Consider the following 27,174-nt stretch of genomic DNA (forward strand, 5'->3'; position numbering starts at 1 on the left):
GACTACTTCCAAATAAATCTCAGTTACTCTTGAGATGCTTTCAGGGTCAAAGTTGGATGATTTCTCATACCACCAAGTCAACACTAGACTACAAATAGGAGATCAAAAGTCTCAACCTCAAACACAGTTCAACCTCAAACACAGTTCAACCTCAAACTCACAATGTTCATGTTTAACATGCATTTCATGTTTGTAATTAGAGTTTGCCCTTACACTGATCATATTCATATTCATATACATTATTGTGTATACAGTATATGCAAAATAAATATAATTGGTTACACAATACAACAAAGTAAAAGTAAACAAATAATCCCTGCTCCAGTTATAACGTGATGTTATTCACAGAAACTTTCCATAACATTTGAGTGTAACATTCACATAATTCAGAACATTTCTATCTGCCATAAACATAGGAAAGACTATATGTATGTACAGTACGTATGTATATATACAGTATATGTGTGTGTGTATATATATATATATATATATATATATATATATATATATATATATATATATATACATATAAACCACCCTATTATCTATGTATCATTGAATAAATATACAGCTGTCTCATAAAAGAGAGGCATAAACTGTGCCGTACAATTTCAAACTCTAAGGCATAAAAAATAAAAAATAAAAAATAATAAAAAAAATAAAACAGAACATGTAGACACCTGTTATATAGCCTACAGGAGAAGGAAACGGTTGACATATGGACACACCTCTGAAAAGGATTTGCCACTTTAGATCCTGCCTGGCTCCAGAACAGAGCACTTCTGTGGTCTGAAGTATTTAAACACCACCACAGAAGTCTAAAGTCATTCTTCATTCCCAACAGTTTTTTTTGTAATATTGTAATATTGACTCCAGAATATTGAATGTCAGCCTTTCCTGGTTTTAGAGGAATTTCCTTAGAAACATGTAGTTTCCAGATGTTACACTGTCTGGCATATCATTATATCATCCACTGGGGAGACTCAATTGAGTCAAATTTGAACACATCACCAACGGGTATTAATAACAACATGTTGAACAAATCTAAAGCTCTGTCCACTTTCTGGAGTGAACTGCCAGTGGAATGATTTGCCAGTAAAATTCTGTAGCAGCAGCTGTCACATTGCACAATAGCTGTACATGTACAAACACACACCATCTAATCCACAGTTCCTCGATAGTTCACACTGTCTTTGACCCCAAAGGATTCACAGTGCACAAATTGCACTCAATCCACCCCTCATATTTTATGACAGTACTACCGGCTCAACAGCATGCTTTATTTTTATCAATAAACTTAATATTCATACAAAAAATATTGCTAATGTGGGATGAGGACAGCTGTAGTTGGGCATCTGTAATTACACACAGCTAAATAAAAACATCTTCGAGATTTCCAGATAAGCACCATACAGAATGCATTACCGTAACAGACGATTCTGTGTGCAATTATATGTGCACATAGAGTGTGCAATTGCACTGAATGTTTGGGTGTTTGTGCTTCACTTATGTCTATTAAAAATAGCGAGTGCATCGAAATGCAATGGTCACAGTTTTAATGCAACTAAACTACCTCAAATACAGATGATGTGGATTGGAGTTTTCAACAGAAGAGAGGTGAAGATGCTTGCTTGAAGTGGAAGTGGAAGTTGAAGTGTGACGGAAAAAAAAAATCAAAACTAAATTATAATAGGGTCCCAAGATATAGCTAAATGAGGTATTTCAAGCCTCAAATTAAAACAAACACTATAAAAAGTAGAAATTAATTCATCTTATAAATCTACTCTTCTTTGTGTTAGTTCTGGCAGTTACCAGTTGCGCTCTTCAGTTTGCTTTTAAATGTACCTAGAGTTTTTACTGAACTGGGGAAAACTGCATTTTCCTATTTTGGACCTTTGGCATGGAATAATTTGCAAAAAGATTTAAAATTAGAGAAATTGGTGTCTATCTGTGAATTTAAAGGCATCGTAAAGAAAGTGGTAATGAATGCATGTGATTGTTTTTGTTGAGAGGATCCTATGTTTTAATATTTCTTTTTATTTTTGTGTTTAATATGTTGTCAAACTGTATGGCTGCTACCTTGGCCAGGTCTCTCTTGTAAAAGATATTTTAATCTCAATGAGACTTCCTGGAAAAATAAAGGTAAATAATCTTCAGTAACTGTTTTATCAAAGGAAAGGAACATTTTAGAGATATAAAATACTTAAACATTTAAAGTAGGTTAGGACATAATAAACGTCTAGAAAGATAAAGGCCTACTCATAAATTAGGAGACATTAAATAAGGTAAACAGGCACTTTACACTCCTTTCAGATAAGAGAAATCTCTGGGACCTGGTCACTTTCTATTCATTATGTGACTATAAAAGTACATTTTATCTGGCTGGCAAACAAGACATGGGCAGTATGATATAAATCCACAGAAATGTAACATTGACTCTATATTTAGAACTTAAAACAAAATAATTTATTAAATACGTCAACTATTTTAAAACGTCCCCATTATCTATCAACTACGTATAAAATATAAATGCTTGGTCACTTGTAAATCTTCAGCAAGTCATAAAAATGTCTCACATTAATAACCATTGTTTATGGAGAGTTAAAATATATTATTTATGAACCTGTGCAGTACTTTATGACAAAAATGTTTCTCACAGTCTTAATCCATTAAAACTGAAGGGAAAAGATATTCTGTGGGTTCAATGTATTGTTTTTTATTATATATTATATAACATTTATATATTTCATTCATGTATTTCATGTCTTTAATAATGTTTACAGTTACGTTTCACACAGTGGCACGTGAATGTGTTTGAGTTTGTGTGTGTGTGTGTGTGTGTGTGTGTGTGTGTGTGTGTGTGTGTGTGTGTGTGTGTGTGTGTGTGTGTGTGTGTGTGTGTGTGTGTCTGTGTCTGTGTAATTGGGCCTTGGTCCATGAAAGTTTGCCTTCCAGCCATCCATAACATCCACATAATCAAAATTCATTAAAACATTCCTGTTATCCTCAACAACAGTTCAGCCTTCATGCTTCAGTTTCTTTGATTAATTCTATCGAGCTGGAAACACGATTACTGTACCACACACCAATCGCCAATTAGTCACAACTGCTGATCGATATCCTGGGATTTACACGAACTTACTTGAAGTTACTTACTAATGAAAGTGAGCAGCTCTGAATATTTTTTTTTGGTTCTCATTGAATGCCTCCGGTTATCCACACCAACCATGTCATCCACACCAACCCTGACTTTTAACTATTTTATTCAATCAATTCAACCAATAGTGACATTTCTTCGGTTTTGGAGAAGTGGTTAAATAAAGCCAGAAATAAATAAACATAATTTCAGATGAACAAAAAAATGACAGTAATTATTTTTATTTCTCTCAAAATGTTGCTTATCATAGTATAGTGATGTTTGGTGATTTGTTTATTTTTAACATAAATAATATAATTTGTTATTTGTTAACGACAGGAGCCTCCAGTGTCAGTGTCATATGTAAAGCTGTATCTTTAGGCTTTCTTCTTGGTATCAAGTGGAATTTTTCTCAGTCATTTCAAACAAAAGGATATTAGGGAATGACTGGATAACAGGAACTTATAACCGTTTTACATTAAACGTAATTATAAATGGCTAAAATGTATGGTCATTTCTAATCAGTTAGTTCACAAAATCTTGTGCGAGAATAAAAGTATTTGAGGCATGTTGTTGTAGAAAACAAACTTACATTTACAGTGTTTGGCAGACACCCTTATCCAGAGTGACTTACATTATCTATTTTTTTTATACAGCTGAGCAATTGAGGGTTAAGGGCTTTGCTCAGGGGCCCAACAGTGGCAGCTCGGTGGACCTGGGATCGAACTCACAACCTTCCGATTGGTAGCCCAACACCATAACCACATGCTCACGTCGGGCTTCATCATACCACTCCACCATTAATTATCTTCCTATGATAACAACCTCCTTCATGTTTTATTTCTCACACATTCTTTTTATTACTTACTTTTATTCCATGCAATATGAATAAAGAGTTATGGATGGATGAATAAGACAAACGGTCATTTTTGTAAGCTTTGGAAAAATGGAACATTTGCATGTTCATAGAAACCGTATCCAACTGTGTCGTGTTTTAAATCAATGCCAGATGGCAAATCATCATTCAACACAGTCATTTTGCAAAGTAACTCATACAACAGAAATGTACAGGTCTGGAACAGAACAGGCGTTCCCTTGGGGCAGGAAAAAATAAATTTTTCCCTGCTTGATGTTGGACCAATGTGTCTCTCAATGTTGTTTTTCTTTTTTTCTTTTATTTGTAAAAGCAGATCAAATGCCATGAATCAATTTATTTATTTAGACAAAGGAAATCAATCAGTTTACTCGATCATTATAAAGTCCTTTCTCTGGGGTACCTTAATGAGCAAGATGTCAAATCAACAAACAATAGCTGATTGCAGTCTAAAAGGTCTTTCCATTTAAACTACATTCTCTATTTAAAACCCCGATTTCGGCTTTGCAGCGATGAACTCTTCAGTCATTCATGTATTCACTAGGCAACAAGAAGATTCAGGAAGATCAGTGTTGAATTCAGGTTTTCACAGTTCATGTAATACATTTCCTATAACAGGTAACAAGGCCTAACGCTTCTACTTCATATATAACTATTCACAGTCTATATCATACTTAGCTCTTTATGCTCTAATGCATTTACTCTGATATTGATCTTACTGATTATATATTCTTTAAAGTACACAACAGTTAGTAAGAACCACCGGTAAGAGCTGCTGATCAATTTTAATAGGGTTAAAGAGCAGTGTATTAGCTAATAAAAGAAAGCAGCCTGATGGTGAAAGCTACTTTGTTGATGTGATGGTGATTGTTGTGCTGCTGAGTCCGGCCAACTGATAAGTATAACTTTGCATCTTCAGCATGTATATAAGAGGAATATAGTGATGTATATAAGAGGAATAGAAATAGGGTTTAAAATAGAACCTTGTGGGACTTTTTATAGTCTGAAAAATGAAAAATTGATCTTCTCTAACCACTTTACCCTGGGCATGGTTGCATCTGTATCTTGGGCAAGATTGAGCAGAAGGGCAGAGATACAACCTCAATGGGATGGAAGTCCATCACAAGCATTTCTAAGTGTTGCAAGTAAGAAATGGAATGAGTGGAAGTAGTGAATAATGGTACAATAGTGGTCTAGATATTATTACAGGTCAGTAAAAACTGAAGTTTCACTCACTCACTCACCACTCATCTTTAGTAGCCACTTTAAGTCAACGTACCAATTAATAAGTTAATAATTACAAGTTATTAATCATGAAGTGGAAGGTTGTACCATGTACAGAAACTGGCTTCTGCTTTTCTTCTACAGCGTAATAGAACACTAATCACAGTAATATCGAATGCTGCAAATGCAACTCTTATAAAAACATGCATGTCTACACTCTTTAAAAACATCCTCACTCAGTACTTCCTCAAAATATATTCGGAACTTAATAAACAACAAAGGGTTGCACTAAAACATCTTAATAATATCTAACACTTGGCTCCTAGGTAACGGTTTGTTGATCATCAATGTTAGAAAAAGGCTTGGTCTTTTAGTTAAACATCACATTAATTAATCCAAATTTATTTTGTCTTATGTACAGTATCACCTGTACAAACATCTATTATCTGTTAGCACGCTGTGCACTGCATCCTTTGCGGACATGACTTGGAAAAGATGCTGTTTACCACATGCAAGCTCATGTATTTAGACAATATATAAGAAGACTAATCTAATCTGTGAATGGTGTTTTTTTCATAGAACAGTGAGTTGAAAATAATGAGTGCTCGCCTCTGCAATGGAAAAAGGCTTACCGACCCTGCCACCTGTCCTAATGAACCTTTCGTGCACGTTTAACCTTTAGAAGATGTACAGCTTAGAGATAGAAGAAGAAAAAAAAGAAAAAATAAACAGATAACAACAGGTGACATTTACTAGTGGCTCGTTGTCCATTATTTTTTTCCCCCAGTTGCAAAGAATTAATAATAAACAGTACATGACACTGTGCAATAAGAGTCAAGGCTAATGTAGGTGTTCGTTTGTTAAGCAAACAGCTATTGCTACAGTGCGTGAGCTATAAATTAAGCTCAGATGACAAATGTTCAAGGCTGCAATAAAACACCTGTAGGTCAAAGTGATATCATGTTCTGCATAATGCAGAACTGTTCTTCATATTTACTTCAGCAGGTATAAAGACACATTAAAAGACTGTAAAAGGTGTGAATCAACCCGCATGACCGTTTCATGGTGACAGATCTCTCAGTAGATCCTGACTGTTTCAATATAACTAGCAAATAATTGTATTACAAAGTGTATTAGTGTATTTAAAAAATTGTCTGTTCATGATCTTGTACTGGCTGACAGCTGTGATGCCTTTTATGCTCATAAATCTATATAGACTATATGGACAAAAGTAAAAAAGAAAAAAAAAATAGCTTCTTAATCTAAGTTCATTAATATGGAGTTCATGCCCTCTTTGCTCCTAGATAAAGTCTCCGTTTATCAAAGAAGACTTTTCTTTAGATTTTTAAAAGTGATCATATGGATTTGTGATCATTTGGCCAGAAGAGTTTCCATAAGGCTGGGTAACAGATATCAGAGAAGAAGGCCACAGTTATGCTATGGTGAACTAATTTGATTGGACAAGCAGTGTACCAAGAGTACTGATATTTAGTATAAAAGCACTGGTACATGTTGCTGTTTGGATCATACTGCTTGTCTGTGTTTGCTATATAAAATAACGCACTCTGTCCAGATGTGATCTCTTTGGTAAGTATTTTCATTTATAGTATAGAGCAAAAATATACAAAATGTTTGGTCCTATTGTGTCTGAAATGCTGCACATGAAAGCAATCATCTTCATTACCTGCGTTTTTTTTAATTATACTGTCATGGTAAATTTCATCATGTGTTGCTTCACTATAGCCAAGAACACAACATGTCTAACACAAGCCATTGCTTCTACATTAAACACTCTCTACTACATCCTAAAGGTGCTCAGCTGGAATCAGATCCATTGACTAGAGAGGTTACTGAAGTACACTGAACTTACTATCATGTAACCTGTCTGAGATGACCTACAGTATGCTTTGTAAGGGGACACATTACCCTGCTGGAAGCAGTCAATATAAGACAATAATGATCAATTGGGGCCATGAAGAGATGCATTTGGTCAGCAACTATTCTCAAATAGGCTATGACATTTAACTCATGCTTGATCGCTATTAAAAGGCCAAAATGTTCTAAGAAAATATTCCCCACACCGCTACACCAGGACCACTACCACTCTGAACTGTTAATGCAAGGCAGATTTGATCCACGGAGTTTGATGCACGATGTGAACATTTTTATTAAAATTCTATTCACTTTTTGCACTGCACTGCTATAATATAACTAGCCGATGGGATAAATGTACAGGTGTTCCTGATAAAGTGGCCCATGAGTATGTGTAGGCAATGTTCAATGTTATCATTTGGAACCATACTTCCTTATTAAAATTTCTCTTCTTACATTTAACTTTCCACATTCTCTACAGTTCCCCAAAAGTCTTTCAGCTTCTCGTGTTGCATCAAATGGGCTTGACACATCTGTCTGCTATCTTCTGCTGTCATTATCTCTTATTACCATCTCTGGATAAATTATATTTATTTGTTTAAATGTTTGTATGTGTACCACCTAGAATCTTAGCTTATCTTTGTGTGTAACTCTGCTGTTCTGTCACTTGGTCTCAGTACACCCCTTGGCTACATCTGACACCTTGTTTCTATGTACTGGACTCTTTGCATAATCTGACATGGTTAATCTAAGACTTAATCTAAGTCTTAATCTTGCATGGCCTATTAAAGCCATTACCCATTAAACTATTTTTAATTTCCTAAACTGTTCATTAACTATTCTATATTTTCTAGTCTCTGGTAGAATTTTCCCATGTCAGCAGGCACATCTGTTGGTGGTACAGTACACTCCATAGAGGGATTTATCCTACCATAGCATGATTCCAAGTTATCCTTATTCTGTATATGTTTTAGCAATTCTGTTAATAGATCTCGGATGTACTCATGAATAATTCATGGTAAAACAGATAATAAGACACAATAAGATACACTCACACACTCACACTACTGCTGAAGACTGGAAAAAAGACCTGGTGATTTCTTTTTTCTTATTTTCAGTTGTCCAGTTTGTTTCTCCTTTCTTCATTCTGATGTTTGATGTGAACTTTAAGTGAAACTTTTAACCTATATGAATGATTTTATGCTTTGTGTCACTGCCACATGATCGATTGAACTGCTGCTGCTGTTGGGCTCTTGAGCAAAACTCTTTCTGCTCTAGTATAATGGCCCTGGGTCCCAAAGCTGAGATTGGCAAAGAAAAGAATTTCACTGCTCTGTAATGTATCTTGGACAAAAAAGGGCTTCTTCTTCTAGTCACCTCTAGCTCAGTTTCCAGTCTTAGTGTCTGAGAAGTTAAACAGCATAATATTTCAAGCTCCACTGCTGCATCAACACACACTAGATGCTATTTTGGCATTCGTGTGATGTGCATAAATGTCCAGAGTGTGGTACTAACATTTTCCAGAGTTCATGAATGAGTGGTTTATATGTGTGTGTTTGGTGTCTGAAAAGGGACTACAAAGGGGCAGCTATCTGCTTACAGGATAATAATAGTAAGGCTATAGTGTTTCCCCAAACAAAGGAAGATCCCAACTATTGGTGCAAGTATTGCTTTACCCATATTGATTGAACCGATTTGTGTTTCATTTACTGCAAAGTATTACATAACAAGCAACAATATTAGTTACCTGGCATACATTGATAAGCAGTCAAAACACAAATACATAGAGAGAGAGAGAGAGAGAGAGAGAGAGAGAGAGAGAGAGAGAGAGAGAGAGAGAGAGAGAGAGATGTATTTTCTAAATATTATCTTATCATTGGTGGTCCAATTCAATGCATATATGAATCCAGGGCGGGGAACATTTTGGCACTGCAACAGATGCTCTATAGTCAATAATTGTTAGCATAAATACAAAAAAAAAAATACTATATAAGATGCCCAAGGCACATGTACGTTATAACAATCCCTGTGTCTTTTATTCTTAACCGCAATCAGCACTGCCATCTCTTCATCTGTGTGTGCAGTGCTTCCCTTCACTTCACTATCTGATAATCAGTGATGATCAAATAAAAGTCAACACTGTGAAAATTCAACAGGAAATCTATTTCTAACTAACATAATTCAAAAGCCTTATCCTTTTTCTTCTCTAACAAAGTAGAGTTGAAATATACACAGGGAAGGAATCTGACAGAGGCTATTTTATACTCAAGCCACTAGATTCAAAATTCAAAATTTTATTTTTCACATATTCAGGAACATGCAGTGAAATGAAAACCTGGCCTACTCCTAATATAGGATTTCTATACATGTTTGTCACGGAGACGCTTTAGAAGTCGAGCCTCTAGAACTCCACCCCTCTAGGCTTGTCAGACACGTAATGAAACTTTCAGTAATAAGAAAGACTTAAACAGAGCTGATATAACAGCAGGCTGTTAGACCTACTATACAAGTACTCTAGCATCAGTTATGCAATATCTCAACACATTGAGCTACACCTACTGTAACATAAATAGTAAACTCTGAGATGATTATTTGTGTCATTGGAAAACCATTTGCTCTTGAATCCTCTTGGTTGTTTTTGAGAATTTTAACATTTTGTCATATCCAGAGATGATATGCACTGTTAAGAGTGACTTATCTCACTTGAATGCTCACAGAATAAACAATTCACAACTGGTAACAATTTACTATCACCTTAACAAAAGACAATCTTTTACAGCTAACAAAACTGACCAAATGTTCAGCTTTATTTATAAATCTGGTCCCTTAAAAAAGGTACTGAAAATAGGAAATTAAGCTCTGTGCTTAAAATAACATATCTCAAGTAATTCTTTTAATGCCTACCGGCTTATCTATAGTAGCTTTCCTATAATATTGTACACTTTGAATAGAGTGTGCATAACTATGTATCAACATATTGCTGCATGTCCCATTGCATTTCTTTCACTTTAACTAGTAAATTAGTGTGTGATCTAAACAGCTCATGTACTCACAGTGAGAGGCAAGGAGCAAATGACGAATATGATAGTCATAGATGCCAGCAGCACCAGGTGGTCCATTTCCTCCTCACCCTGGCCAAACCAGGTGCTAAGCCTTTTCTTGCGCCCTGTCGAGACCACGGATCCTCGGCGTGTGATCTGGCTTCGGTGCATACGGCACAGACTGATGATGACTGAGCCATTACACACAAACACAACAGTAATGAGCAGACCCATGAGAAGGGAATAAGAGAGGGAGAAGGCGAGCGTGCGTCTCTCCTCTTCTTCACCCTCACCAACAGCCTCCATTTTTATATAGCACCATGTGCCAGGGCAGTACTGCTTATAACGGCCAATACCAAAGATGGGCAGCATGCAGAAGGCACCTGTGAAAAGGTAGATAAGGAAGAGCGCAACCTTAGCGAAGTGCCTCCGCACGTGCTTGGAGTAGAAATATGGGTGGCTGATGGCCAGGCAGCGCTCCACTGCCATGGCACACAGGATCAGCATAGATGCCAAGCCAAAGAAGGTCAGGGCGAAGGCAAAGGAGCTGCAGAGATGCATGTCACCAGTTAAGCCCACTAGAGAGATTGCATGAGTGTAACACACAAACACAGGTGGACTGAGCAAGCACGTCCCTGCCAGATCTGTTACAGCAAGTCCTGTTACTAAGATGCAGAAGACTGAGGATTTGGTTCGTCGTTCTTTTTGGTGGACCCCAAGAATAGCCAGAGCTATCAGATTGCCCACCACACCAGCAAGAAACATGATGGCACTGACCACCAGGTTCCCAGGGTTCTTTTGCACTTCGATGTCCGTGACATTTTCACATGTATCGTTTAGGATCATCATTGAGTTGCTCTGACCCTGAGCATAGAAGACTGTGGAATAGAGTGGAATAGAGTTAACAAGTCAAGTTGCTACAAAGGAAGCAGTGTTAAATCAGCAAATTTTAGTATTATATAGTACAGTATTACACAAGCCAACTTCTGAATATATAAAAGAGTCAATCTGAATCATATGATAAGAATCGTTTTTTTTTATTTTTTTTTTATTTTATTTTTTATAAAGGTCTAAAATGAACTCTTTACCTGAAGAATATTAGGATATATGGTAATAAATTAGTTCAGTAGGTTACAGAATGAGAGGAGCAATATTCATATTCAAACTAGGACTATGTATTAGTCCGTAATTCTACTACAAAATAATGAACCATATACATTTGGACATAAGCCTCGTATCCAGCTGTTTTGTGTTTCGTTACAGTCGAAAATAAGAAGTTAACCCACGCACCTGTCAGCGGAATTTCATTATTATATCTCTGCTAAAAAAACTGTGACCATCAGCCGAGTCGGTTCTACATCTGTACACTAGATGCGTCGGCCATCAAACCTCTTATACAGAAAAATAAATCAAGAAATAAATACATTTAAAACAAAAAAAAAAGCCCCGTCGATACAAGAAACGAGATGGTGTTGACAATATCCGGCACTGAGTGTAATTTCCTCTTCATTTAAGTTTTATCCAACATCTGTAACAGCAGCTCCATACAGTAACTCCAAGAAAAGCAAGTAAACAGGTTCAAGCGCTTTTACGCACGATAATGACGCTATAGTTCGGTCGTGATTAAAGTTTAAACTCCGCCGCGCGCCGCTTCCTGTGTCTCGCTCTAACGACTGCTTGTCTGTATGAGTCGTGTGTTATAGACGTGAGAAACAGGGAGGAGAGACAAGCAACAGAGTCAGAGGGACAGACGGAGCAGAGGAACCAGTGGGTTACAACAGCCTAAAGATGGCTTATTTTGCTGCGTAATGGGGAATGACTGTAACTGCCTTTAACTACTGCTGTCTCTAACCACTATCAAACATTTTCCCTGCCTCATATATCTCAACTACACTTCTCTGTCGAGGTACTCATACCTTCAATTCTTCATTCATCTAAACCATCACTAGGGTTTTTTTTTTTTACACTCGGATGACCAGGGTATATCAGATGACTATTTGGGTGGCAATCAAAGGTGTAACAGAGTACTGCATGCATTTAAAAATATAGCTACCCATACTTTTTATGGTTTCTCCATCAACATGTAAATGGTATTACAGTATTTGTTTGTCTTCGTGCAAGGAACAAAAATGACTGAAGAAATCCTGTGTTATGCTTCCAAAGAGTTACAGTAATACTGTTAAAGTAAAAAGTTTGCTCATGTGTTTGTTTGTTGTGCTACAATTCACCGATGTGATAGCTACTGTAGCTAAATGTCCTACAGTCTTTGCTATTAATGACGAAATGACCTTTTAGATTTCTTAGAGATGTTGTAGTGCATATTCCTATATTGATGATAAATCCAGCTTAGTCTGAGCATCTACAAGCTGCCAAAACAGACCAAGATTGTCAAACTCAGAGACCATCAAATAAGTCTTTGCCAGCAAGTAAATAATTTCTTGCTTCCTGATCAATAAATAGTTTTCTAATTGGCTTACTTTTGTGTTGTTTTCATAAATAAATGTAGCAGTGGACCCTTCATGGACCAATGAAGATCCAAGGTTGACCATTATGGTACATGTGTGCAATAATATTGTTCCGTGCTTAAAACCCAGCAAACCTTGCTGTGCAACATCTGATACATTCATACATGTCAACCCCTATTCACCCCTAAATAACACATAGCCTGTAGTGGTCCTATAGTGGTCCCTTGTGCTGCATATGGGTTAAAGCGGGGCTGGCAAATTGTACAGAACAACTGATGGTTTACTCTCTTTGGCTACTCCACTGATAAAAAGGTGTAAATGCCTGTGTGTGTATGTGACCCATTGCCATTTACAGGGTTTATGTACACATACTCCCATGGCTATCTATTTGAATTCTCATGGTCATCATCATATTCTATAAGCATGCATTTCAAATTTGTGGTGTAGCAGATAACGAAGAGTGCTGCTGCTTTTTAGACAGGAAGTTGGTTTAGTTCTTAATTTTGAAATGGTTTAATGGCCCACATTATCAGCTCATTGCAAACACTTACACGTGTTTCTGGTTACAATAAAAGGACAGCTTGGTTTCAGGGTCTAATGGTAAAATCTCATACAGCATTCCTCATTCATCTCTGCTTGTAAACGAGGAAATGGTCTTATAAAAAAAAGCGACATAAAAAAGTGGAAGTGCTGCTGTCTGAAAAGACTGCAATGCTATTTATCACAGAAAACTTTCTTTTAGTTATGGTACTGACATTGCTGATATTGTAGACTTAAATGTTGGAACAAGTCGGTCTTCTAGTTTTGGTCATGGTGCATGTTTAATTTCAACCCACATTCATTTTCTCATGACTCAGATTGAGGTGGTGGTTGATTATATATAGATATACTAAGTTATATGCTTTTTCAGAATTTGCCATTATAAGATCAGTGTCATTTTATTCATCAGTCTAGGCCCTTGATTCTTAGGGGAAATCCCAATTTTTTTCTTGGAAAGCAATATCTTCCACTTCAGCATGAGGTCATTACTTATACACTGAATTAGTACAGTAAAATATCTTAAGGCTTACTTATATGGAGTAACATATGAAAAAGGTTTTTTGTTGTTTTCAAATTGGCCGTCAGCAACACACTACTGATTAAATTGCTATACCCCTGGTGAATCTCATAGATGGTTTATGGCTGCATATCCCAATGACCAAAACAGAATAGTGATTTTAAATAAACAGCTGAATAGTTGGCTAGATTGACTTGGCTGAAGAATCCCAGGAAACCAAATAAATATCACAACAATTTCAATGTGTAATGATATAAGTTGTACTTCTCCTCAGTGTTGTTTTGTGTGATTTGCAGAAACATCAGTTGCATAAACTGATCTAATTTTTCTTCATTTCCCGATTTCCTGACAACAACAATTGCTCCATTTTCCCATGTTTGTGTGTTTATTCAGGCAGTGAACAGAATATAGTTGGACTAACTGCAGTGTCCATGAAAGAAAATGTTTGTGCTATTTCTAGCCCACTTATTTATCAAATTTCTTATACTAAGATTAATGATCTAGGGTCTTAACCCTTAAAAAAAGGAGCTCAGAACAGCAGTTTCACTGCATAATAACGGTAGGTTTTTCAGACGTAAAGTATGTCCTTCACTTTCCATTAGTAGGTCTGAAATATTTGTTTAGAAAAAAAACAACAAAGAAAATCAGAATGGTATGCTATGATTGTAATCAGATAGGTCAGGTACACAATTACCTGCATGATTTCTTAAAAGATATGGTGTATTCTTTAATTAGGTTTCTGGTAGATTTGGTACATTTGACAGAGGTACAGGATTACATAGATGATGAAATATGAAGATCTTAAAAACAGACTGGAGACATAGAAGGAAAAACTAATACACTAAAAAACCCAAACAATTTGCTGTCTCTGGCCAAAATAAAGGATTATTACTAGAGAAGTGAACAACCCATTATTGTCATCTTTGATGAAATCTGAGTTTCACTACCGCTAAGTCTGTCTGGAATTTACCTTAATATAGAATCTGTGTTTGGAATAAAGCATGCTTTAGAATTTCCATTTTTGCAGACTTTTTTGTTTCATTAGTATGAAGATAGCATTCATTTCATTAGCAGACATAGCATGTACAGATATATTTATTCCTCACAAAGAAAATAAAAAGAGTAAATAAAAAAAATAATTATAAACACTTACTCTGCCAATAGATGTCACAAGAGATAAAGAGAACGGAAACTTCACACTTCTTCTTTAGGCGTAGTCATAATTTCATAATTTCTGCACATGGGAAAGTAATAGTTTGAGCAATTCCTGTCACAATACACATCTTGTTCCCTCTGGCTTTATTCTTCTAATTATTTAAAAGACAAAAATGATTACTGTATCACCCAATCAATCGATAAATTGGTCACCATGGTGTAATGCCATAGTCAGTCTGCAGACTGTCTGTGAATTCTAACTTTAGCACAGGTATGAACAGCTCTGTCTGTGCAATGATATATTGACTGTTGCAAACCTATTGAAACAGATACCTTTACTTTGCTGACCATGCTTTATAGATCTGCCTTTTACATAATGCAATATTCAGTGTATAATCTGAGAAATACCAGCAGACAGTAGATGAAAGTCTGAGACATTTTTCTGACATTAATGACACAGGAACTGACTTATCTGATGCTGTATCATTAGTGTTGAACTTTTCATACAGTCTTATTGACAATGTACTGAGGACTCTCATTAGCAAACCCTGAAGATGTGGATAAGCAGAACTGTGCATCGTTGAAACAACCTCACAACCAAGCATCACAACCTCACACAATTTTCTAGTCTGTAGAATATTAATAATCAAAAACAATCAAATCAATATCAAACCAATAGTTTTGAAATATTTTACATTAATTGAAAGAAAAGGGGGTTTGAGTTCCTATTGTGAACAGAAAAGTCTATTTACAAGTGTATAAATGACGTCTGAATATAATCTGCCTTCAATACCATGGTCATGCAGGTCCACAGAGAGGCAAATCTGTTTTTGCAGCAATTGTGGTATTCTAATGAATTTTTGTTTTATGTGGTTTTTAACTCCCAGGGGATATGAGCACAACAGAATAATTTAAAACAGATCTTTTCTGAATAAGGGAATGAAAGTGAGCTCTTCAGGAAATGAGGGAATGTGTATTGGCCATGGTGGTTTGTCTGAGGTCAATATTCTGAATAATGTGAATTCACATCGTCATTAATAATCGGTACATCTGAGGGAAATGGAGAAGTCACAAAGTGAAAAACCACAAAATCCTGTTTGTTTAAAACTCTGTCACACCCAAATGTTTGAAACATAAGATATACTGTAGCAGGTACAATAGAGTGACCTCATGTGGTTAAAAGAAGAAACTATAGACATACTATAAACATACTCCAATAAACTCCATTGGTATTTCAAGCTACTCATAAGAGTACTTATTTCCTGCCTCTCGGAAATCAGGGTCTGTCTCAAACAGCTTAATGACAATGGCTTCGTAAGGTTGGAGTGTTATGGACTGAAGAGTCACTGGACCAACGCGATTCAGACCTGTGCTAGTTACAAACATTCCACTTTCAGGAACACTCAATGTCCAGTTATAGTTCAGAGCATGAGACTCTGAACCCAAGTTAAACAGCACCAGGAAATGAACACACCCCCATGAGCGCAGGTATGCCATAGGTGATGTGGCTGTGGAGTTTGTGGAGTTTGTGGAACCAAAACTGAGGGAAGTGGTATTGAAAGTGAGAAAGGTGAAGGTGCCATAAAGGAGAGCTTCTTCATGAAAACGTATGCGGCTCAGAGAGTGGAACAGAGCTGTGGAATGCGTTGGGTGATGTGGGTTCTGCAAAAGAAAAAAAAAAAAAAAAGAAAAATCAAAATTTCTTGTAGCAGTAAATTTAAGTGTGTGTTAATTCAACACTGAGGTTTATAATGTGAACTGACACGTGGGCCAGGAAACATAAGAATAAATCCAAAATGAGATCTATTATTATCATCACTATAGTGTCATTATCTTGTACTGGTGCTTTTATCCAAAGTGACTTACAATTTTTAGACAGCTGAGCAGTTGTGTTAGCAGTTAAGTGGTCAAAAGCCCAAAAGTGGCAGATCGATGGGGCTGGAATTTGTGCTCAAGAGCTTCCTGTCAGTAACCCAACACCTTAATCAATGAGCCACCACCATCTGTGTTTATATTAGACAGAAATGAGATGAAATAGAAGGAAAAGGGATTTTTCTGTCTCTGCCTGAGAACCCTGAAGAATCCCACACAGACAGCATGTGAAACTCCACACAAACAGTAACACAACCTCAAGATTGAATTAGAAATACCCTGGAGCTATAGGGCTACAATGCAACCCAGTGTACCAGTGTACCTGGCGCTTGCATGTAAAATCTCATGTCTCTACTTTGTCTCATTCCGTTTCTTTTATTTATATATAACTCATTTGGACTTTATTTTAGATTATTAGGTTATAAAAATAGGGTATGTATTAAGAGATAGAATTTTGGTTAGTTAAACCAAGATCAAAACAAGACTTGCCCATTTCTTCCCCTTTACTTTGGACCCATATAAATTCAGAAATGACCCTGTTTGATACTGACAGCATAGAGTTGGCTAAAGGCGGCATGCTTACTGGAGCTTGACTGATCTCATCACCATGTCTGATAACAGGAGTTCCAGGCAGGGTCATCATCAGAACCATGACAATTTTCTGCAGATTCCAGGATACAGGCCCATCTACCTGGAATACACACAAACAGCGGGGCGCCTAATCACATACAGATGAAATCACTTCACTTACTAATAATGCAAAACCCTACAGCGGATCATGTAAACAGCTGAGATCATCGCCAGGGTCAATTTTATCTCAATTGAAAACAATTAGCATGAATGTTGTATCCAGAAACACCACCAGCTTGCAGATGACTTACCCCAGTGTTGTCTGGCAGAAAATACAGTACAAACATATTTAACAGCAAAATCAAAATTGTGGTTATGCATGGGCATGTGGTAGCCTAGTTTAGGCATGATGTTGCCTAGTGATTAAGGTGTTGGGCTACCAATCAGAAGGTTGTGAGTTTGATCCCAGGTCTGCCACTGTTGGGCCCCTGAGAAAGGAACTTAACCCTTAATTGCTCTGCTGTATAAAAATGAGATAGAAGTAAGAAATAATGTAAGTCGCTCTGGATAAGGGTGTCTGTCAAATGCTGGAAATGTAAATATATATGAAGGTGCTGCATGTTGTGACTGTTGTCCAGTAAAATCAGTATTTCCTACATAGCATGCTATCTAAGGCTGGGGTATGCAACAATTTTTAAAGGTCCAGTGAAATTCTCTGCTTGCAATGCTCCAGATAAGGACCATTAACAGTTAACCATTTCATGCGTAATGATTTGTTTATGGTTAAAAAAAAAAAAAAGACCAAAAAGTCATTTGTTTTATAGTTGCTTCATGTGATACATCTGTTTTGGATCTGACTTGCAGAAAATTAACTCATACTTTCTCTTATCTGTGAAAATGTTCCCCTTTCCTAAGCTCTAGCCCTTTAGCAGGTTTCTTGTCTGATGAGCTGCCTTCAGCCAAATCATTTACATAAATACAAGCAATTCGATAAAGCACAACAATCTGTTACAGAAGATGCACTGGTTCAAATTTAGAAAACCCAAGTTGCAATGTGTTTTCCTCCATACATTAATCAGCTCTGCCAAAGTATTTTTTTCAAGTAACCAGTCAGCTAAAATACTGTGTTGGGTTTGAAAGCTGATGATAAAAAAATTATAAGTTTTTATTGTATTTATTAGATTGTAACTTGAGGCATTTTGTTTCTAATTCTTAATTGCAGTTCCTCTCTCCTTAAAAATAGTGTTGCTATTGTTGCATTGTTGCTATTTGTTTCAGCAAAGGTCATGTATTACTCCGTGTTTTTATTGTTAGATAAATAAATATTACATCTAATTATTTGTTCAATCCCACACTTTTGTGTATTTTGTATATGTACAGTGCTATACGGGCCTTGTGCTGTATAAAGTATTGTTGTATGATGAGAAAAAAAAAATTAATTCCACTTAATTCAAAAGCTCTTGATGTGAAACTCCCTCGGTACATTTAAAAGATTTTTACTCTGTGCTGCTTTTGGGAAAGTGACCCCTTAACTATCAGTCATACATCAAACAATGTGGGTCCTAAGAGAATTATCCATTTTCCTAGAATTGTAATGCTCTAAAACTGAACCATGCCATAAAGTGAAGAATACAATGTCAATGTGCAGTTCCTGTTCAAGAAGTGAACAAACCTTTTTTTTCCCCTAATGACATTTTGAATGTTTAATGTTACAAATTGTATAAAGTATACCATATGTAAAGAGAATGGCATATCAAAAATACAGTACAGGATATTCACACTGAAAGAAAAATCATTCACATTACTTCACATGTTATGAAATCTATCTTAAAACCAGTGAACTAAGCATGGCCCTGTTTTGGTTGTGAATATTAAACAAGGAATCCACTCACTCTCCAGCTTGGCCTTTCTCCATGGAGGTTCTTCAACATGGACTCCATTTCTTCAGCTATCTCAGAAGCTGATAATGGATGTGAGGATGGAGGAATCAGAAACTTTGATACTAACTCAAACGTAGAGCTGTTTATTGCTGACTCGGAAATATTGAGCCCTGGAACAGAATCACTTATTTCTCTCACCATCGTTATCCTGTAAAACAAAAAAGGAGATACACTCAGTTATGTACAGCAATATGTGGAAAATTCATATGTTGGTAAATGCAATGCACTGCAGTTTTCCTTTTCTGAACAAATGTAGATATTTTACAGTGAGGTCTAAAATGACTGCTTAAGACCTTTCATTGCCATCCGTGTTAAACTCCTTGACCACTTCTTTCCACTTTTGCAGTGTCTGAAAGTCACAATTACAGAAACACACTACTTGTATTCTGGTTGCACTCAAATTATAGATATTCTCTTTCCCACCATGAACGCATCATGCCAGTTAATCCTTAGAATTATTTTACCTTCTCAGTAAACGCAGTGCCTACATTGCAGATTTCAAATCCTGACACACCTTGCTCGAGCCAGTACCTTAATGAATCCTAGGAGAGATAAGTGAATAACACAGATTAGTGGAGTAATACACACACACACACACACACACACAGACACACAGACACACAGACACACAGACACACACACACACACACACACACACACACACACACACACACACACACACACACACACACACACACACACACAAAGTAAACACATTTAAATGATTGAAGCATATTTACCTGGACATAATCTGAAGCATTTGATATGATCTCTGCCTTGTAGTTGCAGAGGTCTAGAATGACCCTCATACCTGAATTAAATGCAGTCACAGTATATATACTTACACTGAATATCAGTTAGGTTATGCAATAACATTCGATCATTACAGACTCACTGATGATAGGCAACCACAGATATCAATTTTTATGGTGTGTTAACTTATGGCCGAACATTGCCACCTACTGCACAGTAATGGTTTAATATCTATGTGCATAGTTTGTTTTCATGTAGAAAGAGATGGTCCTCAGAAAAACAGTGTATCTTCTATAGCCTCACTTGTAGCCTCAAATGTATGTCAGCAATTTACTTGTCACGACGTGACACGGTGAGACAAAGGCAAGTGAGGATCCAATTGCAGTTTTACTATTTTAATGTAAAAACAAGAAACAGGAAGGCAAAACAGGTCAGAACACTGAACAGGACAGGGAACAGGAACAGACAATAGAATACAACAAACAACGACTCACAACAGGGGAATGAACAAACAGTAGATATAGGGAACAAGAACCAATCACAAGACAGAGGCAATCACAGACTAAGACAAGACACCTGGGGAAGAGAATGAGTGTAGTTAATGTCCATGGTAACAGATAGGTGGGCGGGGTCAACAATTAACAGCAGGGAAATGACAGCAGACAGAAACAAGGGGAAACACAGACAGACTCGTTACAGAACCCCCCCCCCCCTCCAGGAGGGTGGAGCGAAGGCGCAACCATCGGGTTCGTGTAGTGGCGGCGCCAGCCGAGCAGGAGGCCAGGGAGGTGCCGGCAGAGCAGGTGGCCAGGGCGGAGCCGGCAGAGCAGGTGGCCAGGGCGGAGCCGGCAGAGCAGGTGGCCAGGGCGGCGCCGTCAGAGCAGGAGGCCAGGGCGGCGCCGGCAGAGCAGGTGGCCAGGGCGGAGCCGGCAGAGCAGGTGGCCAGGGCGGCGCCGGGAGAGCAGGAGGCCAGGGCGGAGCCGGGAGAGCAGGAGGCTGGGGTGGTGCTGGAGGCGGAGTCAGAGACCAGAGCAGGACCAGAGACCAGGGTGGTGCCGGAGGCAGAGCCAGAGACCAGAGCAGGACCGGAGACCAGGGTGGTGCCGCAGGCAGAGTCAGAGACCAGAGCAGGACTGGAGACCAGGTGGTGCCGCAGGCCGAGCCAGGGACCATAACGGAGTTGGCGGCCAGGATGGTGCTCTGAGCCTGTAAACCGGGACAGGAGGTAGAAGGGCTGGCAAATCCAGCGAAACGAAACGCAGGACAGATAAGAGGGGAACATTTAATAGGTTCAGGCCAGGCAGAGAGTTCAGGGAGTTGGATCGGCTGGTTCCGTCGACCCGTTCGGTTCTGTCGACCCGGTCGGTCCGGCTGGTTCCTTCGACCCGGTTAGCCCACCTGGTTCAGCTGGTTCCCTCGACCCGATTGGCCCATCTGGTTCAGTCGACCCAGGCGGTTCCGTCGACCCAGGCGGTTACGTCGACCTGGTCGGTTCGGCTGGTTCCGTCAACCTAGTTGCCCCATCTGGTTCCATCGACACAGTTGGTTCTGTCGACCCGGTCGGTTCAGCTGGTTCCGTTGACCTGGTCGGTTCGGCTGGTTCCCTCGACCCGGTTGGCCCATCTGGTTCCGTTGACCCGGGCGGTTCGGCTGGTTCCGCTCTGTAGCCCACGGACCCCGATGCTCGCTGCCCCACCAAAAAAAAATTTACGGCCGGCTTCCGTCTCTACACTGCTCAAGGTTAGCGTGGACCCGCCCAGGAGCAACGGCAAGTTGACAAACTCTGAGAATGTCTTTATCTCTCGGGTAGACGGCATCAAATACCGCAGGATGTCCTTTAGTCCATGCTTAAAAATGTCCTTGAGCGCCTTCTCGTCGAAGTTGACCTGATTGCACAGGTCCACGAATACCTCCGTATATTCCTCGACCGGGGAGTCCTCCTGACAAAGACAACACAGTATTTCTGCTGGATCCATGGGGTGAGTCGTTCTGTCACGATGTGACACGGTGAGACAAAGGCAATTGAGGATCCAATTGCAGTTTTACTATTTTAATGAACAAAACAAAAAACAGGAAGGCAAAACAGGTCAGAACACTGAACAGGCCAGCACTGGCTAGAGGGCACGGTACACCCGTTCACCGTGCTCACCAACCACCGGAACTTGGAGTACCTTTGCGCCACCAAACGCTTGAATCCCCGTCAATCAAGGTGGGCCATGTTCTTCACAAGGTTCTGATTCACGGTGACCTATAGGCCAGGGACCAAGAATATCAAGGCCCGGACGCGAGCCCCGAGTCCATCATCTCCGAGGCCCACATCCTCGCGCCCATCCAGTGGGACATCATGACCGAGATTACCCAGGCCAACGCCCACACACCACCACCTGCTAACTACCCTCAAACCCCTCTCCTATGTGCCCGACAACTGGCGCATGAGCCTCCTGGAGCTCCTACATTCCAACCCCAGCTCTGGCCATCCCGGTGTCACAGGCACCATACACCTGGCTCAGAACCAGTTTTGTTGGCCGAATCTAGCCACAAACGTGCGCGAGTTCGTGCGAGCCTGTACGATCTGCAATACCTCTAAGCCCTCTCATCAGCTCCCTGCGGGCTTACTGCTCCCTCTGCCCATGCCTCAGCATCCCTGGTTCCACATTGCACTCGATTTTGTCACCGACCTTCCCTGTTCCAACAACCACACGGTTATCCTCACCGTGATCGACCGGTTCTCCAAAGCCTGCCGTCTGATTCCCCTGCCGAAACTTCCCACATCCTTCGAGACCGCGGAGGCATTGTTCAATTTTGTCTTCCGGTACTATGGCCTACCCGAGGATATTGTGTCCGACCGGGGTCCCCAGTTCACCGTGAACATCAGTCTCACCTCGGGGTACCAACCGCAAGCCAACGAACAGACGGAACAGCTGAACCAAGACCTCATCCGGTCTCTACGCTCTTACTGCCACAATAACCAGACCGACTGGAGCACATACTTGTTGTGGGATGAGTATGCTCAGAATTCTCTCCTCGAACCCACCACAGCCTTAACCCCGTTCCAGTGCGTCCTAGGATTTCAGCCTCCTCTGTTTCCCTGGTCCGACACGCCCTCCGACTTACCGGCCGTTGACGAGTGGTTTCGTCACAGCGAGGACACGTGGAGCACGGCACACCGGCAGCTACAGCGAGCCATTCGCAGGCGAAAAGCACAGGCCGACAGACGCCGCCCTGAGCACCCCGACTACCAACCCGGACAGTGGGTCTGGCTATCCACGCGCGACCTCCGCCTCCATCTGCCCTGTCGTAAGCTCAGCCCATGGTTTGTGGGCCCATTCCAAATCATCAGACGGATTAATCCGGTCTCCTACCGCCTGGCACTGCCCCCGTCATACCGCGTATCTCCCACCTTTCACGCCTCGCTGCTGAAACCCGCGGAGGGACCACCGAGAGCAGCACCCCTCTTGGTCGATGAGGGAGAGGCATACCAGGTCTGCGAATTGCTGGACTCCAGGCGCCGACGGGGCCGCCTGGAATACCTAGCCGACTGGGTGGGGTACGGCCCGGAAGAGCGCTCCTGGGTCAAGGCAGGGGACATCCTGGACCTCTCACTCACAGCTGACTTCCACCTATGACACCCGGACAGGCCCGCTCCCCGGTCTCGTGGCAGACCTCGACGTCGCACCTGCCTCACCTCCGCACTCACAACGGAGAGAATTGTCTCCGGAATACTAAGCGCTCCCGGACAACACTTCCCACTACACTCCGCTCAACCTAATCATGGCGCCAGCTGTTCCCCATCAGCTGACACGCTTAAATAAGGAAACGAACTTGATCTCATTGCTTCAGCAGTCATTCCGAGCGTTTCCCGATTGTCTGTTCTGATTGTTTTGATCGTGTTTCTATTGCCTGTTTCTCTGATTCTCTGCTGCCTGCCCTGACCTCCTGCCTGTTCTTCGACTCCGATCTGCCTTTCTCTGACATTGTGTTTGCCATGCTTGACCCTGCCTGTCTGTTCTGCCTATTTAAATAAACGCTGCAAATGGATCCTTACGACTCCACCTCGTTACATTACCAATAATAATAATAATAATAATAATAATAATAATAATAATAATAATAATAATAATAATAATAATTAAGGCCTCTCCGCTCTTCAATTATTTCCTATATACCTGCTGCGTGACTGTTGGTGATGAATTGGTGGAACTCAGATAATGTTCCAAGTCTCTGTTCAATCTGAGTCAGGTTTAAGACAGAGACATCCGGCCTGAATAATCCCTCCAGTATAATAACTCCAACTCCTAAAGACTTCAGGTATGGCAGCCTCTCAGACACTCCTGTATGGGAGTAGAATATAACGAAGAATGCTGCAATTGTAAATATAATTAATAAACCCAAGATTTCAAACACAGGAACATGTTGACAAAGTACAGACACAGTGCACACAGACTGGCCATTGAAACAGGCTGGTATAAGCAATCCTGACTCACTGCAGAGTGTAAACAGTGAAACAGCAAAGCCTCAGAGAAAGAGCTACACTTTTTAACTAAGTGTAAAAAATACTTGGCTAAGCTAAAGGTTGGCTAAGGCTAAGCATAACCAGGCTAGTTATCACTGGCTGTTATTATCAATGACTAAATTAGGGCATTTAGCATGATATGAGGCTAGAGAATAAAACATTATAAGACAGAATATACTGTATAGTAGTTCCATAAAACACAAATTGTAATACTACAGTATACAAAGATTATATACAGTTGTGTGCTTCCAAACTTTGTGTCAAGAATTTGTAGGGAAGAATCACATGTGATGGCATGTGATGGTTAGGTGTCCACAAAATTTTGCCTATATTGTGTGTATATGCGAGATAATGTGCTTTCCTGACGGTGAGTGAATGAATGAAGACTGAATGTTAGCAGTTAAACTTGTCACATAGGTTTAATATATGTATCATGCATACTATATTCATAATATTAAACAATAAAGTATGGTTATACATTAAGAATGGTTATTATGTCTCTGTAACTGGTCGCACTCTGGCATGCAGCTACTTACTGCTTATAGCACTTGTCTCTGCATCCATGAACAGGGCAGGCTGTAAGCGGTAGAAAAGCTCCTTCTGCCACCAGGGCAGGCGATGAGCTACAGGCCGCGGGCTCTGTACAATCACGGTGATAGCAATACCCAATATGGTCAGCCAACTTAGCCAGAAGAGAAGAATCAGGCGAGAGCGGAACTTCTTCCAGCCTGGTCCTCCAGCTGCTGCCTCCAGCTCTGCTCTGGTCAGGGGCTTCAAATAGTTCTGCTCCGGCTCATCTTCTGGGATGAGAAGAGGAAGTGTCTCTGAAGCCCCCAGACTGACTGCCAGGCTGGGGCCAATCATGCGTCCATAGACCGAACCAGCCTCTACTTTTAATGGCATTGTGCTTTAATGAGACACAGAGACAGGTAACCATGAAAAAGATTATATATGATAAATGTCAGGATTGAGAGTTATAACCAAAGTTCATGAACGTCAGCAGAATTCAATTATCGTTGTCTAGCCAGAGTACAGGGGAAGTGTATTAGTTGTATTTAAATAATATTTGTATTATTTTGATTATTTTGCCCTTTTTATATCGGGTTCGTATCTTACTTTTTCTGGGCATTCAGAAGTGAACGAAAACATTTCGAAAAGAAAGTTTACTCTCCTGAAACCCTAAAAATAGTTACACACATACAGTCTATTCCACTGATTTTAATAAACAAAAATAAGAAGTTAATAATAAGCACATAGGCATTACTGTATGTTCTTATTAAATTTGAGATTTCATGGCATTTTGAGTGGAAATCTTTGACAAAAATGGATAAAATGACAAAAAATTAAACACAAGCTGCTTTTATATATAAATAATGTGTATAAAACAGGCTTTTCATCTTTTCATCCTCATGAATAGAAGGCATTTACACACATTAATTACACTCAGCTTTCAAATATACACAAAGCATTTTCCTACTGCAATAAGAAAAGAAAGCTCATCATTACTTACCTTCTTTGATGACAGTATTTCTTTTCTCAGCAGAATTATTGTGTGTCTTACTTATGGTACTTTTCCTTAACTGAATGTTTCTGTGCATTCACTGTGCCTCTGATTTCCTTTCTAGTTTGCTGCACTTCTAATACAAATGAAAAGAAGCAGCACTAAAGGTATGGCTTGGGTAATTAGTACAGAGGTGACAAGACATGCCATGCTTCAGTAACACATTCTATAGATATTAGACACTAAAGTGTTGGCTCTAGACCAGGAGTGTCAAATGTGCGGCCCACAACTCTGAGACTGGGCCTTGATCTGTTATTTGAATACTTCTACCTTCCTTACTTTCTTCCTTATTTACTTCCTTATTTTACTTACTAACAACTACAGGATGCAGCTTGTAGATATTTTGCTAGGTGAAGTATTAATAAAGTATTCCTACTCTAGGAAGTATTCCTACTCTACTTATGAAATAGTTTTTTGAGTATTAAATTAAACACTAAACATAAATAAAACCTGCAGGGGAAATTAGTGTATGTAAGAATGCAATGTCATAGTATGAAACTCTATTAATCTTTGCATAGAGTAATATTGAATGAATATCCATTTGCTTGAAAATGCACTGTATATAGGATGTATAGTATGATATATATAATGTATATAAAAAATAACGCACTATAATCCGATTGCAGGTGTAGATTACAAGCTAATGATGTATCACACCATATGCAAGAGATTATTGTCTAAGAATAACTCGTGTCACACGACAAAAGCTTCACTGCTAGCAAGAAAATATTCTGTACTGTAGGAATGATTTCTGTGTACAGCTTTCTGGTTTCCATTGGTTCTTCCAATACATTCTTAGGTGTAGTATGCAAACTAATGCTTTAGATGCAGTATAAAGTGATGGACAAAATAGCATTCGGCTTAGAACTCCTTTGCAAAACCATATGTAAGATTATTAGTAAGGGATCAAATAAAAAAATGAGTCAATAACAATACATTTATTTAGAACAGATAATTCAAAATGTGATATATTTGTTGGCGATCACACAGTCTATGGTATCATTTCAATACAACTGTATGTATCACTATATGTATAAATGTTTTTGTGTATCTAATTTGTTAAATGTTAAATCTGCAATTAATATACTGTACAAAAAACATGACAAAAACATGTCAAGTGCATAATAATAGCTAACAAATC

At 39.2% G+C, this 27,174-nt stretch overlaps 2 protein-coding genes across 4 annotated transcripts in view; both read right to left on the reverse strand.

Annotated features, from left to right (window-relative positions):
• The window catches only part of ptgir (prostaglandin I2 receptor), a 28,853-nt gene extending 16,819 nt beyond the window's left edge, over window positions 1-12,034 (reverse strand). Inside the window, exons 1-2 of one of the 3 annotated variants that reach the window (XM_027146824.2) lie at window positions 11,438-12,034; window positions 10,160-11,025 (exon numbers count right to left, since the gene is read on the reverse strand). In XM_027146824.2, the coding sequence (XP_027002625.1) occupies window positions 10,160-10,996 (837 nt within the window). In that variant the 5' untranslated portion in view covers window positions 10,997-11,025; window positions 11,438-12,034. The remainder of the gene's footprint in view (window positions 1-10,159; window positions 11,026-11,437) is intronic. The other 2 variants (XM_027146814.2, XM_027146802.2) reach the window with 2 other exon arrangements.
• Window positions 12,035-13,968: 1,934 nt separating this feature from the next.
• si:dkey-202g17.3 (4F2 cell-surface antigen heavy chain) lies at window positions 13,969-25,377 on the reverse strand. The gene is made up of 8 exons (XM_047820745.1): window positions 25,009-25,377; window positions 24,126-24,290; window positions 19,947-20,017; window positions 19,671-19,748; window positions 19,500-19,555; window positions 19,159-19,354; window positions 17,280-17,387; window positions 13,969-16,486 (listed from the first exon to the last, which is right to left on the reverse strand). Exons 1-8 carry the CDS (start codon window positions 25,373-25,375, stop codon window positions 16,064-16,066), a joined length of 1,464 nt encoding a protein of 487 aa, XP_047676701.1. The 5' UTR covers window positions 25,376-25,377; the 3' UTR covers window positions 13,969-16,063.
• Between the last annotated feature and the right edge of the window lie 1,797 nt (window positions 25,378-27,174).

The sequence above is a fragment of the Tachysurus fulvidraco genome, chromosome 11 (assembly GCF_022655615.1).
Source record: "Tachysurus fulvidraco isolate hzauxx_2018 chromosome 11, HZAU_PFXX_2.0, whole genome shotgun sequence".
Taxonomy (NCBI): Eukaryota; Metazoa; Chordata; class Actinopteri; order Siluriformes; family Bagridae; genus Tachysurus; species Tachysurus fulvidraco.